We start from the raw sequence: 13,531 nt of genomic DNA on the forward strand, positions 1-13,531 counted from the left end.
GGGATTTAGATGAAATAACAACATACTTAAAAGCCCGCAATGCCGTGTTAGGTCATAGTAGAAACTCAAGTTCCTCTTACCATTTTTTTCTGGAATCCAGGTCAAGCTCTATTGGCACATACTCTGGGTAGAATTTGTTAGCCCAATCTTTTGACTGGTCCTTCAGTTATTTGGTCATTCTGCAAAGTGATCATTTGCCAAAGAATTGAGTTTGGGTGATATCTTAGTCAGCTCAGGCCGCTATAACAAAATACCGTGCGTGGCCAGTGGTTCTGCTAAGGACTCCAGGACCCGGCTCTTCATGGTCAGCTTCGGCTAGCAGTGGCTGGCAGTGGCCATCCCACAGGCAGCAGGCCCACAGCATGTGGACGCCAGCTGGCTCCTCTTCCTGCACCACCCCATCTGCTACATGAGAATGACACTGGGAGAGGCTGGGAGGAGCTGGCCAGCTTACGACCTGAGGGCTAGTGTGTGCACATATTACATACGTGCTGGGAGAAGAGGGAAGGGGGCTGCAGAGGAAGGGCACCTTGCTTTCCCCAGGGAAATGACCAAAAAAAGTTTTCCTTCCCAACCCCTTTTCTAAACCAGCTTTCAAGTACATTACTTAACCTGTCTGAGCCTGAATTCCTTTATCTGTATGAAAGACAGAGAAGATCATACTAAAAATCCATGTTATTAGTACTCTGAGCAAAGGTTAGCTTCCCAAATTTCTAGCTGCCTGAAGATGATGACATTGGTTAAGTTTGCTACAGGCGATGAAGCAAGCAAGGGCCAAGGATAACAGATCTCCTGCCAAAGGTAAGTGCCAAGGCAATCCTACCACGACCTTGGATAGCTCTGGAGGAGGAATGGCTGGTTGAAAGCAGCAGACTATCTACAGATTCCCAGCCTCCAAGGTTTCCAGGGAGAGGGCATGAAATAAAATACCTTTAAGAGTCAGACAGGTTATAATAATGAATGGAGCATGCCAGGGGTCTGCATAGTAAACATTAGCCATGTCCTTCACTTCCACAAGGATCCTTTCTCTACTTGTTGGTAAAACAAGCAGTCTGATAGGTTTATGATTTGTTTTCTTATTTTTTGTGGATTCATGAGCACAGAGAAGTGATTTCTCTACTACAAGCAAAATGCTAAAATACAGCCTCAAGTAGCAACTGCGGAAGGAGCTAAAAATCTGGGGAGCAGGGGCTCCACCCAAAGAAGGCAGAGGCTGTGCAACTCCAGCTAATCACTGGGATGAGGGGTGGGTGGGGTGTGGATCCAGGGTAGGCAGATCTCCCACTTTTTTTTACTTAACAGAAGCTTATGTGAGGGATGGGGTAGTATCATTTATTGAACTTCTAGTTATCTTCCACAGACACTTTTATAACCCTTATTTCATGTAGTCCTCAAAACCCTTTTGGAAGGAGTGATTACTATTTTTAAATTGTTTCTTATGTAATAAATGAGGAGATCAAAGCTCAGAGAAAATAAGAAACTTATTAAATATATACACCAGCTTGGAAGAACTGTATCTGCCTGATGCTGGCTGCAGTTCTTACGCCTTTGTATAGTGCCCAACATGGAACAAATACTCAATAAGTAGTTACTGTTAATGTTATTTCTCAGGGTGAAAGAGCCAGTGAGTGATGAGACCTTCATGAAAGATGATAAAAGACCTTGTGGGGTGAAAAAGAAAGAGGTTTGCATAATTAATAGTGAACTAAGAAATGACTGATTTACGTGTCACAACATCTTTCTTCTAAGGATTTTGAGGTATTTGACAGTTACCCCACTTGTCTTTTCACCAATTCTGGCAGTATTCCAGGCAAGCGAGGGGACATGAGTTATGGAATGATTTAGTAAGGGTCAAACTCGAGGACAGGATGCTGTATTCGCTCCTTGTCCATTCCTTCCTGCACCACTTGAGTCTTCAGAGCACTCTCTCTGCAGGTATATCTAGGGAGGGGCCTTCCACCTGCTACCCCACCCTCATCACCTATCATTAAACTCAGCAAGTACGATGAACTCAAATCTCACCTTGGGCTCTTAGTAGGATGTAGAGAAAACAATTTAGAAAATGGACCATGGTGAGATATTTAAACAAAGCAGATGGGGACAACCCCTCAAATCTGTCTTCTACTCAAATTCTGAGCTTTAATGTGTACTGCAATGCCCAGAATATTGCAGGAAACTGAGCTGAATAGATACAAAACCTCAAATAAATGCTTTGCTGAGCACTTCTGTATTGCTTTCATTATCAGAAAAAACAATATACTAATAATTTTAGCTATAGCTATTGATATAAGCTTTGCTTATATTAGCCTGATATAGTATCTTTTCATCAAAATCAAAGAGTGAGTTTTAGGGGAAGTGGCTTTATGGTCATAATACTTCTAGATTTGAGTACCCAAACTGGAAATCTATAGACCTGTAAACTGGAAGCTATGGGAAGTTCACGAGACTCCTGTTTACACTCTTGCCACTACCTGTCTTAAAAGTTTGCATGAGACACAGAAGTCTTGATTAAATACAGATAACAAGATGTCCTGAGTTGATTTTTTTCATTTGACATTAGACTTTCTAGATTTAAGCAGCTCAGTAAGAAGAAAGATATAATTGGGTCTTGCTTTTAACTACACATATAGATATATATTTATTTATTTACTAGTTCCACTGAGAGATTGCTTAATTTTCATCAACGCCGTTGATTTTTTTTCTTTCCATAGAACAACATTCTCATCAATCTTATTTGGATGCAATTAGTTGTGCTGTGTTTATATTCCTGGTTCCACAGTTAATTCCAGTCTAGAATCAATTTATTTATAGTTTTTACTGCTCAGAACATCCTTCCCACTGCAAATTCATTAACGATACCACGATTCACAGTGTACTTTTATTTTGGGTAGAAGGAAGTGAGGGATTGGTTTGGAGGAAGAAATGAGAGGAAGGTGTCTATAAAATACTCCTCATTTGGCAGCACGTCCTAATAAAGGACACAAGTGCCTATTTTTTGATATAAATGTGATGCTGTGATTGGCTCTCCGCATTACCTCAGAGACAGATGACAGATGAAGAAAAGATTCCGGTAGAGTTATTGTATCTCTAAATACCCAACTAACATAAACAGTGAGGCATCTTTTAATGGATTATGATGTATTGATTCACCGCACATCTCTGTCCAAGTTACTAAAACGCTGACATATTAGGACAGTTTAGATTACCTCTCTATAGACAGTATGTAATATTGTAAGCATTAAAGGCTTAATAGAAAACCACGCCTTCAAATAAATTTGAAGCCTTTAATCAAGCACTTTCTAAAGCACGCTGCTGTAACGGCTCAAAGGACTTGGGCCAGACAGCCATGCTTGCCATTTCACTCCCCCTTGAACTGGGCATCATTGAGTCCATACGAGTAGGTGGAGAAGAAATAAACAGAAGTCACTTGCAATTCACAGCATGTCTCCAGCTGCCTTTTTTTGCTTTCTGCAGCCACCCAGGAGGACTAATGGAGCAGACTCATCATTTTAGAGAAGAGAGCAGGCTGATTACAGTATAACCTAAGCAAAAACCCCCGACTGAAATACTTCCATTTGTGAAATAATATTTACCAGGTCTTAATATTTTCAACATCCATCTTCAGTCTCATGTACTTGGGATATAGTTTCTGTTGGCTATTAGCCTACAGACAACTCTAAATTCTTAATTATATTCTATTAGAGTGATTGGAGGGACTGCTCTTAATATGTTTTAGAAGGTTTGATAATCAGCTACTGACTGACATGAATGACTAAGCAGATCAGCTGAGTAATACTGGCAGGGGAAGAGGGGTTCCAGAGACCGGCCATGTGCTCCTTCTCTTCCATCTTCTTTGCATCTCTGGATTTGTATATAGGATTACCTAATGCCTTTCTCCAAAGTCACCTCCTCTCCTTGGGCTTCACTAAGAGAACCGAAAGGTGTCCTGACAAGGATATTGTGCTTGGAGTGAACATGTCTGCAGCATATCACTTTATGCTGTACTTGTCATATCATTTTATACTCCCAGTCATTTTATGTTCCATTTGCTTCTTTGGCAATAACCCAGCATGGAAAAACATGTATTCCAGTACATGTTATGCTTATGTCTAGATGATCATACTTTTTTCCTCCTCGGCCAATGCTTAATAATAAGAGAAAAATGAGAAATAGGTTACAGTTCCTGAGTGCTTACATTGGGCCAGGCACTGTGCTAAATGCTACAAATGCATTATCTCATTTAATCTTCATTTTACAGAGATAGAGGCACAGAGAAGTCAGGCCACCTGCACAGGGTCACACTGCTGGTGAAGTGCAGGACGTGAGGCCCTCTGACCCCGTGCGTAGTGCCTCTCCTCTAAGCACCAGCCCTGTGAGCTGGTGCCAGGTCTCGTGGATGCATGGAAGAAATGACATCTAGAAGCACAGGCAGCATCTCTACTCCATAGAAAAAGAGACTATTATCAGAAAACACTGACATCTCCGTGGCCTTCTTTCAGGGGTAAGAATAAATGTGCTGAGCTATCCTTCAGGGCACTAATGACTGGGCTGCTGCACACCACCACGGCTGTTATTGTTTTCCGGGCTGACACTTGGCCAGTTCTTTCTCTTCTTTACTTTCAAGCTAATAATTAGATTTAAATCCCTGACAGGACTCTAAACCGTCACCCCAGGGGGTTCTAGGTTTCTTTACTATTGCTTGCAAAGATTTTATTTTTAAGAAGCCCTTTGAAACTATAAGTAAGTTACACTCAGCAACAGCTTTTAAAAAAATCTATTATCTTGGGGAGTCTTTTGAAGAACACATGCTGCTCTCTTTCCTCACCTTGAGATCAACCCTTATTTTTATCTCCAATTTGAAGAATAAAAATACCCAGGAGGACCGGAGAAGGCAGATTCATAAAATGTTGTTTTCATCAGCACCTGTGTCACTGCCAGGTTCATTTGGACAGCATCCAGGCACTTGAAATGTGTCGACTCAGGAATTTTCTTTAAATTTTTTTTTTTTTCTAAATTTGTTTTCTACATATAATGAAAATTATTGTGGTGGTTTTCTTCTCAGAGGAAAAATAATTTTTATATGAATAAATTAATCTCTTGGCCTTTGCACAGGGTTGCTTTGAACAAGGCATTTAGAGGCAAGGATTTTCATAGAGCTGTTTACCCATTGCTCTACTGTCCCCGGACACCCAGACCGATTTGTGACAGCACTTAAGTGGTTGTAATCATGGAAAGCTGATTTTCTCTGTGTGAGAATACCTGACCGAAACAGGGCACTTGAAATTCTTTAAGAACAAGACAGAATCATGTAAATAAATACCTGGCTCAGGTGGAGATACTGGCCTCATTAACACCTTTTAAAGCAACTGAGTGGCCTCCAGGGGACCCAGTCACTCAGGAAAAATCTGAGACCTTCCTATTACTTTATATTATAAATCCTTTGGAGAATCCCAGTTGCTTTTGAGGAGGGAGGCCCAGAGCTTGTTGGTCTCTCTCTCTACTGGATAGTCTATTCATAAAGAAAACGATTCTCACCAGAAGGCCCAAAGACAAGCTTTGGTAACTATGCCATTCAAACCTTTTAGCCAAGTATTTTCCAGGAGATTGTATTCAGTATTTTTCTGGAGACATAAAAATAATGCAAGAATATTTAATTTTACTAAATGTGATGCATTTGAAAAATTGTTTTTTTTTTTTTTTTGTATAATTTCAAGCACAATTATTTTAGGCAATTAATAAATCCCCTACAATCTCTCTCAATCTGCTTAAAGCATAAAGAAGAGTCCATAATTTTCTGACAGGTTTCTCTGAACAGAAGTGAGAAATATTGATATTTATTGATGTTTTCAAATATATTCCTGCATAGGATCCAGAGTAGCATTTTCTGTTCCATTTAGTAAGTTTTTACCAGAACAATCCCTGCTGATAACTAGTCATATAGCTAAAGTTATGAGACACAGGCTTCGTTGAATCCAGAATAATCAAATTTTTAAAAACTCAAGATATATACCTAACTAATTCAACTGTGAGACTTAAACACTTGACAACATTGTAATAAAGGTTTCTTCTGGTAACCAAATATATGTATCCTCTCACTTGCAAAAATGAGGTTCATGAACATTATGTTCTAAAAATGTCTGGTTGAACTGGAGATAAAAACTCCCTGGGGAGTGAGAAGCATTGCTACAAAAGCTGCCTGGGGGGTGGGGTTGGAGTGTGGCACCGTGGGGCTCTCATTCAAGGCAGTGGGGCAGCTATTTCTACAAATACTAGGAGAGGTGTAGTAGTGAGGAAAGCAAAGCTTCCTGCACTTTCCAGTTGCCCTCGGCATGAGCAATATATTTCCTCACAGAATGTGCTACATAACCACTGACTGGTTTGTACACAAAAGTTCACTTCACCCATAACGCAGCTTAACCACAGCATCCCCCACAAAATGGTTTTAATAAAAATGACAAAGAAAGCTTGTATCGGCTGATCAAAAGAGCTACTTATTTTAAAAATAAATAGGTAGAGAGCTTCCATGAAAGATGTACTCCATGTTTTAAACAAATACACTTTAACTTTGCAAACAATCCATTTGTTTAAGAAGTCTATCAGCTTATATGCTGTCGGTTTAATGCTGAGGAACTGCACAGGCACTTCACAGAAAATTAGACAACAAAAATAATATTGTGTCTTTTCTGGAGGGCGGGCCTATGATCAGACACAATTATTGTGAGAAGAAGATCGAGAACCCAGTACCATGCCATGGTGTTGTGACACCTGTAACAGAACAGTAGTGTTTTGCACACCTGCACACTGGCATCAAGACTGATACCATATTGCTGTGTACAGACTTACATATCATTTCTCCCCAAATTGGGCTCTTTATCAAGCATTTCTCATTGTCTAAATTGGGAAAAGATACCTGTTCTTCCCCAAATGGCTATTATCAGAGCTGAAAAACTGCTGCCTTCTAGTCAAATGGCCAAATGAGCAATTGCTAAATAAGTAGAGGTCTGATCATTAGGTCCACTCTCCTATGCAGCCTGTAGTGCTGTCTTCAACATTATCCTCAGTCCAATTATCCATAACTCAGGGTTAAAAACTTCATTTTCCCTCTGATCTGATGGATGGATACTTGAGCATGAAGCTTATACATGCAAAATAAATACTGGGTTTAGAGTTCTGGCACTGTCTCACTTCTCACACTGAATATTGTCAATCGTGCTTAAATCTCTGAACTGCTAGTGAAATCATGTCCTACATGGATGATGTCACCATAATCCATTATTATTTTCTAAAGCTCTCAAACTTGAGGCCTTGAGATGGAAAGTTGCTGCACAAAAATGAAACCCAGTTGTATTTGGAAGCCTCCACCTCTGTGGGAGTTCTAATCAGGTTGAGTAAGGTTCTGTGCTACCCAGAACAGCCCACAGTGCAGGAGGTAGGTCATTAAATGCTTTCTGAACTCCATTAGTTACTCCTGCTGAGTGAAAAAGTCCTCATAAATGCGTAAAAATTAAATTGGGGATGAGCTACTACTTTGCCACCAAATATTATTTTCTGTTCAAATGGTCTACAATCACACATATAAAGCAGAATCAAGAGTTATATACATACCTACAAGAAATACAGCATTGATCTGGAATCCTGTGCCCCAGAATCTAATGATAGCTCATCATCTGGTAACAATCCTCAACTTTGCTTCAGTTAACTTCCTCTCTGTCTCTCACCTCTACTCCAGATGGGACCCACTATTTTCATTCTAGGCTCAACATGGGTCTTGGGTAGGTTCAGAGGGTCAGAGACACCTGGGCTCTGTGATTGAGGGAGGCACATGACCCAGTCAGAGCACGGAGGTGCAATCTGCGGTGGGCGGAACTACTGAGAAAGAGAGGTATATATATATATTTTTTTTCTCCTCTCTCCCTGAAGTTGAAAGAAGGTGGGTCTGGGACTGCAGTCATCCTTCGGCCATCAAGGCAACAAGGAGGAAAGGAAAGCTGAAAGCTGAGAAGACACTGGATCCTTATGACACTGTTTGGGGCCCGGAATCTAGCTGTACATCTGAATTTTCAGTTACATTAGCCAATTAATCCCATTTTTCTTAGATTTAGGTTTTCTTTCACTTACAATCAAAATAGTCCTAATTGATAACCAATCAAAACAGAGAATCATTTTAATTTCCATTTCAGTCTGATGAGGAGGGACACAGAGAAAAAGGTGGGTGGCTAACCTTACCTCCCGAGTCCTCTGCTAGTTATTATTAGTGTAGCCAGCATGACGGCCCAAGTCTCCTGTTTTCTCACATTATGTTTCACACCATACCATGGGAAAAATAAACACACTGGACTTCTTTAAAAATTCATTCCAATTACAAGTTTACATATTGGGTCTTATACTTTAAAAATATTTATAAATTAACACTTTAAGTCATCCTTTGAATTGTTATCTAGGATATGGACTTGAAAATACGCTGATAAATGAAATTTTTCAGAAATGTACCTGTGGTCTGTTGTAGCAGCAATAGAAATAGCCCAACAAAATAGCTTAAAATGTTTTATTAAGTATATATAATATTACAGGGTAATATTTACAAAGTTATGTCTTTAAATAAAAAAGTACCTTGGCAAAGATTGCAGATATTCAAAGCTTCAAACAGTGATAAATTGATTTAATACATATATATAAAAAAAACAAAACCTTTAAAAGTAACACAGCTGTAAAACAACTTTGGTCTTTAAATCACTGCGAAAAATGGCTACTCACAAATAGCACACCTTTAATTGCTATGGAAAAAAAACCCCCAAGAGAGGATCTTGCACATAGCAACACCGGAGTTTTCTTTACTTAGAATGGTTAATGGATATTCATCTGGTGTGGGATCTAATTCTTAACAATGGCTTTTTGTAAATAATGCTTCATTTAATAAAAACAAAAACGTTCCCTCTCTCATCAAACCTGATAACAATTCTAATATTCCACTGAAATTGCCTTACAGAGAAGTTTATTACAAATTTTTTTTTTTTTTTAAAGGCTAAATTTAAGGGAGAGCTGGTCTTATTAAATGACAAGTAAGCTGTCAAAAACCAAAGGCAGGAAAACTTCCTTCTCACTGCTCATTTCTTAAGTTACCTGGATTATCCCTATTAGCCACAAAAAATGACTTAACAAAGGACCCCAGTGGGTGATGGCAGTTAGTGATTTTGAAAATATGACACATGTAAAACTCTTTCCAAACATACTCTCTATCGAATAAAACACAATAAAAAGATAAAAGGTTGCCCAGCGATCATTTCTCCAGTTTCCAGGGACAGGTAAATAAAGGGGTATGGATTTCCATACATACACACAGCACAGATATCCATTTTTGAATCCTCATTTTTAGATAAGAGAAATTTAGAAGGCAATATAGAGCTTAATTCTTATTAATGAGATGGAGGAATAAACTTATCACTTTTGAGCTTTATTAACTTAAACCACAATTTGGTCACTTTCTAAATTGACTACAGCGACCTGAAAAGAGCAATACTAATTATGAGACAGCCTTATCATTTTAATCCTAACATTCTTAGAAATTTAAATAGAATAGACTGGGAGTTTCCAGGTGAAAAATCACCTTTTAAGGTTTTCAGAACATGTGAAATTTGTCAAAAAAGAAAACTCTCTAGCTCACCCTATTAAAAACAGTGGGAAATCTACATACAGCTAACTCTCAATCATCAAACAAACACTGAGTATATAATGTATGCAAAAACACTGCAGGAAGGAAAAAGAAGGGGAAAAAAGCTCTTGCTATGGAGGAATTTTCATATCAAGTGAGAAAAGCAAGACAAATAAACCAATAAGAGCTAAGCAGAGACACATGATCTATCAGGAAAGGCAAGTAAAGATGAAAGAGGAAGCTAGACAAATGGGGGTAGACTGCAAAAGGGAGCCAGTGGGGGAGGAAGGGCTGGAGGACAATGTTTTGAAGGGAGGGAAAATTTGATTTGGCCAAAAAGGTTGAAAGGGTTGTTGCAAAACTGACAAATTATGTCATTCTGAGGACATACAATATATAAAATTGAACAGAAGAGTCAGTGGCAAAAATCGGATCAGTGAGTAAAAAGCAGATTATGGGGAGAAACATATATAATTACCGAAACATTGTTAGCAATTTTAATTAGGTGTAACAGAAAATTGGGAGCCATCACAAGTCTGATTGAAAAAGAATTAACTGGCCCAATGATGCCCAAATAAGAGAGCTCCTGCTGCTATATGGTCCCTTTTCCAGAGAAGCTGACAACTGGTAAGAGCAAGAGTTGATTTCACCTGGCATTTCTCCTGCTACCTCTGCGTTGTCTAGGGCAGTGAATGCCTCGAAAGATAGGCAGCATTAAAGAGAACACAAAATATGACCGAACCCCAAATAAAGGAGTTTCCCACATATTAAAAGGTACAACATTAGTTTATAAAAAAGTGTACTATAAAGATTTTCATACCTGACTTTTTCTTAATAGAGAGTAGGAATTTGGATCTTTTCCAAGTCCATTTGCTTTTTTCCTCCTTTCATCAAAATTGATTTCTAAAGTAACAAACAACTTTACTAAAATATAAATATTTTCAGAAGGAAAAAGAGCAGCAGGAGCCATGAGATTTATATAAAGGAATACAGCTCCCTTTACATAAGATAATATTTTGGACAGCAACACAATTAGGAGGAAATTAGTTCTTCTTTTCTTTTTTTTTTTTTTCAAGAAGAGCTGTCTTCATAGTGTGTTCAGTTTTCTGAGAGGCATCAGCAGGTCATAAATTTAGGTTTGCCATGGGCAAACCACTTGGTCCCAACATGGAATACAATTAATTTGGCATAAAAGAGGCACAGGGAAACATTTGGTGGACTAAGAAATAACTATTAGTAATACAACTACAATATGAATGTGTTAATAATAGACAAAAAGGAAGAATCACTAATATTTTTAGAGGGTACTTGTGAGCAGTCAAAAAATTTGGCAAATTACCTTGAAATTTTTAAAGTTTTACGTGATCAAATATTCGCATCAACTATAATCCCATCCAATAAAGATCCTTGTTTTTAAATGTTTTCGCCAAAAGCATGAATTAGCATTTGCTCTCCTGTAGGTACCCCACTGTTGTCCATACAGAAGATGCATGTGCCTACTATACATGTGCACATACACACACACACACACCCACAAGGGAGAAAAACAGGTGCTAATGATCTAAAAGTACTCCAGGCGGTCACAACTGTCAGAATGTTAATTTTCTTCTAACGGGGGTGGGAAACATGTGGGTTTTTAGTTTTTAATCGTAGAATCGGGAATACGAGGCAGGACTACAGGAGGAAGATGATGAGTGTTTATCATGCAACATAGATACGACAGTAATAAAACCACCCTTTCGAGGGCTGGCCTATTGGCCTGACGGTGACACACGTTATGTTGCCATGCAGGAGACTCATAGTTCAAATCTCAATCTTGGTTTTTCATGCCCCAGATCAGAAAAGAAATGAAGAAACACTGTAGATTGTGCCTTCAAATCTAAGGAAGGGAGTACATATGTTACAACCACTGCTATTTTTTGCTGAAAAGTGTGAACAGAGTTCTCTGAGAACGAGTCTGGCTCCTTTCTGCAATAATGCTACTGTGTCACTGGACCATGTTCAAAGAGGAGAAAAGGTGCTACATCTTGTACAGCAGAAGCAAATAACACGACAAGACAGGGTTTAAAGGGTTGTATGAATAAAAGAAAAACACATCCATCCATAAAATTACCCTAAGTCTGGAAAGGATCTGTTACACTGTATGTTGAAGGAAGAATGTGTGAATGGCAACCCCCAAGAATGAAGACCACGATCTCCATTAGTATCACATCACACATAGGCAGCATATAAATGTTCTCGACCAAATTTCTGTCTGTACTTAATCTGCTATTCCCTTGACCCAGAAGTGACAGATACATTACTCAGCTGACACCTTAACTGCCAAAGTGGTGACGAACCTGAGTTTGCTAAGGTTCAATGGAAGCCACTGATTTTCAAAGATAACCTCTAGGTTAGTGCCAGGTAATTCTCACCTTGAACCAATTTAAACTGATGATCTAGAGTCAAGAGGTCCTAGGATCTGAAACGCATCATTCTTGGAAGTTGCCCACTCTACTTTTGCTCCTAATTGAATAAAAATAACAACAAAAAACTGGATTTCAATTGGGCACACAATACAAATCATTCTTTTATTAACTAAATTACAAATGCTTTGAATAAAAACTTAAGTGTAACAACCACTTAAAAACCAATAATTTACTTTCTCTTATAGATGAAAACCAGTTACTTTTCTTGTTTTCTTCTCTTGAACAGTGAGTCAAGGCCATGGTGCTTACATACAGGTGTATTCCTTTCACATCTTACTATTCTCCAAATCAGAGTCCATCACTTCAATTCACTTACTCTGGAAAATTGAAAAATGAACATATGATCATTACTCATGTTTATCTTCTACACAGTAACAAGTTGATGTATTTTAAATTTTTTGGAATTGTTTCAGATATATAATATCTAAAAAATTTAAAAAATTTATTTAATCTTAGATTTGAAAGGTCACAGATATAAACCAGGCAAATCATTAGCTTTTTCAGTTGCACTAAGTAAAAGGCTAGTGCCAAATGAAAATAAAGATTAGCAAAGTCTGATCATTTTCATTGGCTGGATTAGCTGAGGAGAAGCCAAGAGATGATAATTTTTCAGAGTAAAAGATATTGACCATAGAATAACAGTCTACCGCATTCACTTTAGATCCATATTATTCATTTGATGTAAGTGAAATGAACATGATTAGGAATAAGTAAAAGAGGAAATGGTACTATGTTCCCTTAAAAGGGTACTTTGAACCTCACTAACAGACAAGCCAGGCACACTGGAAGCATCGTGTAGTTGTCAGTTGGAAAAGCCCATGAGACATACATTTAAAAATAACCAACAAATCCTGAACAGCCAAATATTAGCAAAATTAAGGGAATTTCAAAGGTCATTATATATTTTATGTGCTATGAACAAAAACTGCTGTTATCTCCTAATACATTCAAAAAAAGTCACCTCTTAAGGGAAATTAACAAAAGAAGAGGCACTCGAGGTTCTTATACTGCTTTTTTGACAATGGAGAAAAGGAGTATAGTTTCGCCATACAACTACAGAAAATGACACTAAAGTAGGAAAAGGAAAAAACAAAGAAATTAAAAAACAGAACACCAGAATGAAAACAAGGACAACCATGCCACAATTCCCAGCACCAATTCTTTTTTTAATGCCACTTAATTTATTACTAACCACTATTTTTTTACAGGAGGGCCAACGTTAGTACAACAAACATGCATTTTTGTAACAAAAGCTGTCACACAAACCTACAGAGGTGGGATCATTCTGTGACTCCTTGTTGAACCCAGCCTAAGCACTGTTTTAAACTTAATCCACAAACACACAATCAGTGCGTTTTTAATCTTATGCAAAAACTAATTGTATTCAGGGGAATATAGTCTCTTAAATTAAATG

At 38.2% G+C, this 13,531-nt stretch overlaps 1 protein-coding gene across 1 annotated transcript in view; it reads right to left on the minus strand.

Annotated features, from left to right (window-relative positions):
* Positions 1–12,187: 12,187 nt before the first annotated feature.
* The window catches only part of CD47 (CD47 molecule), a 47,433-nt gene continuing 46,089 nt past the window's right edge, over positions 12,188–13,531 (minus strand). Inside the window, exon 13 of the mRNA XM_015594944.2 lies at positions 12,188–12,434. Within this exon, the coding sequence (XP_015450430.2) occupies positions 12,430–12,434 (5 nt within the window). The 3' untranslated portion in view covers positions 12,188–12,429. The remainder of the gene's footprint in view (positions 12,435–13,531) is intronic.

This window comes from Pteropus alecto, unplaced genomic scaffold (assembly GCF_000325575.1).
Source record: "Pteropus alecto unplaced genomic scaffold, ASM32557v1 scaffold270, whole genome shotgun sequence".
NCBI classification, from domain to species: domain Eukaryota; kingdom Metazoa; phylum Chordata; class Mammalia; order Chiroptera; family Pteropodidae; genus Pteropus; species Pteropus alecto.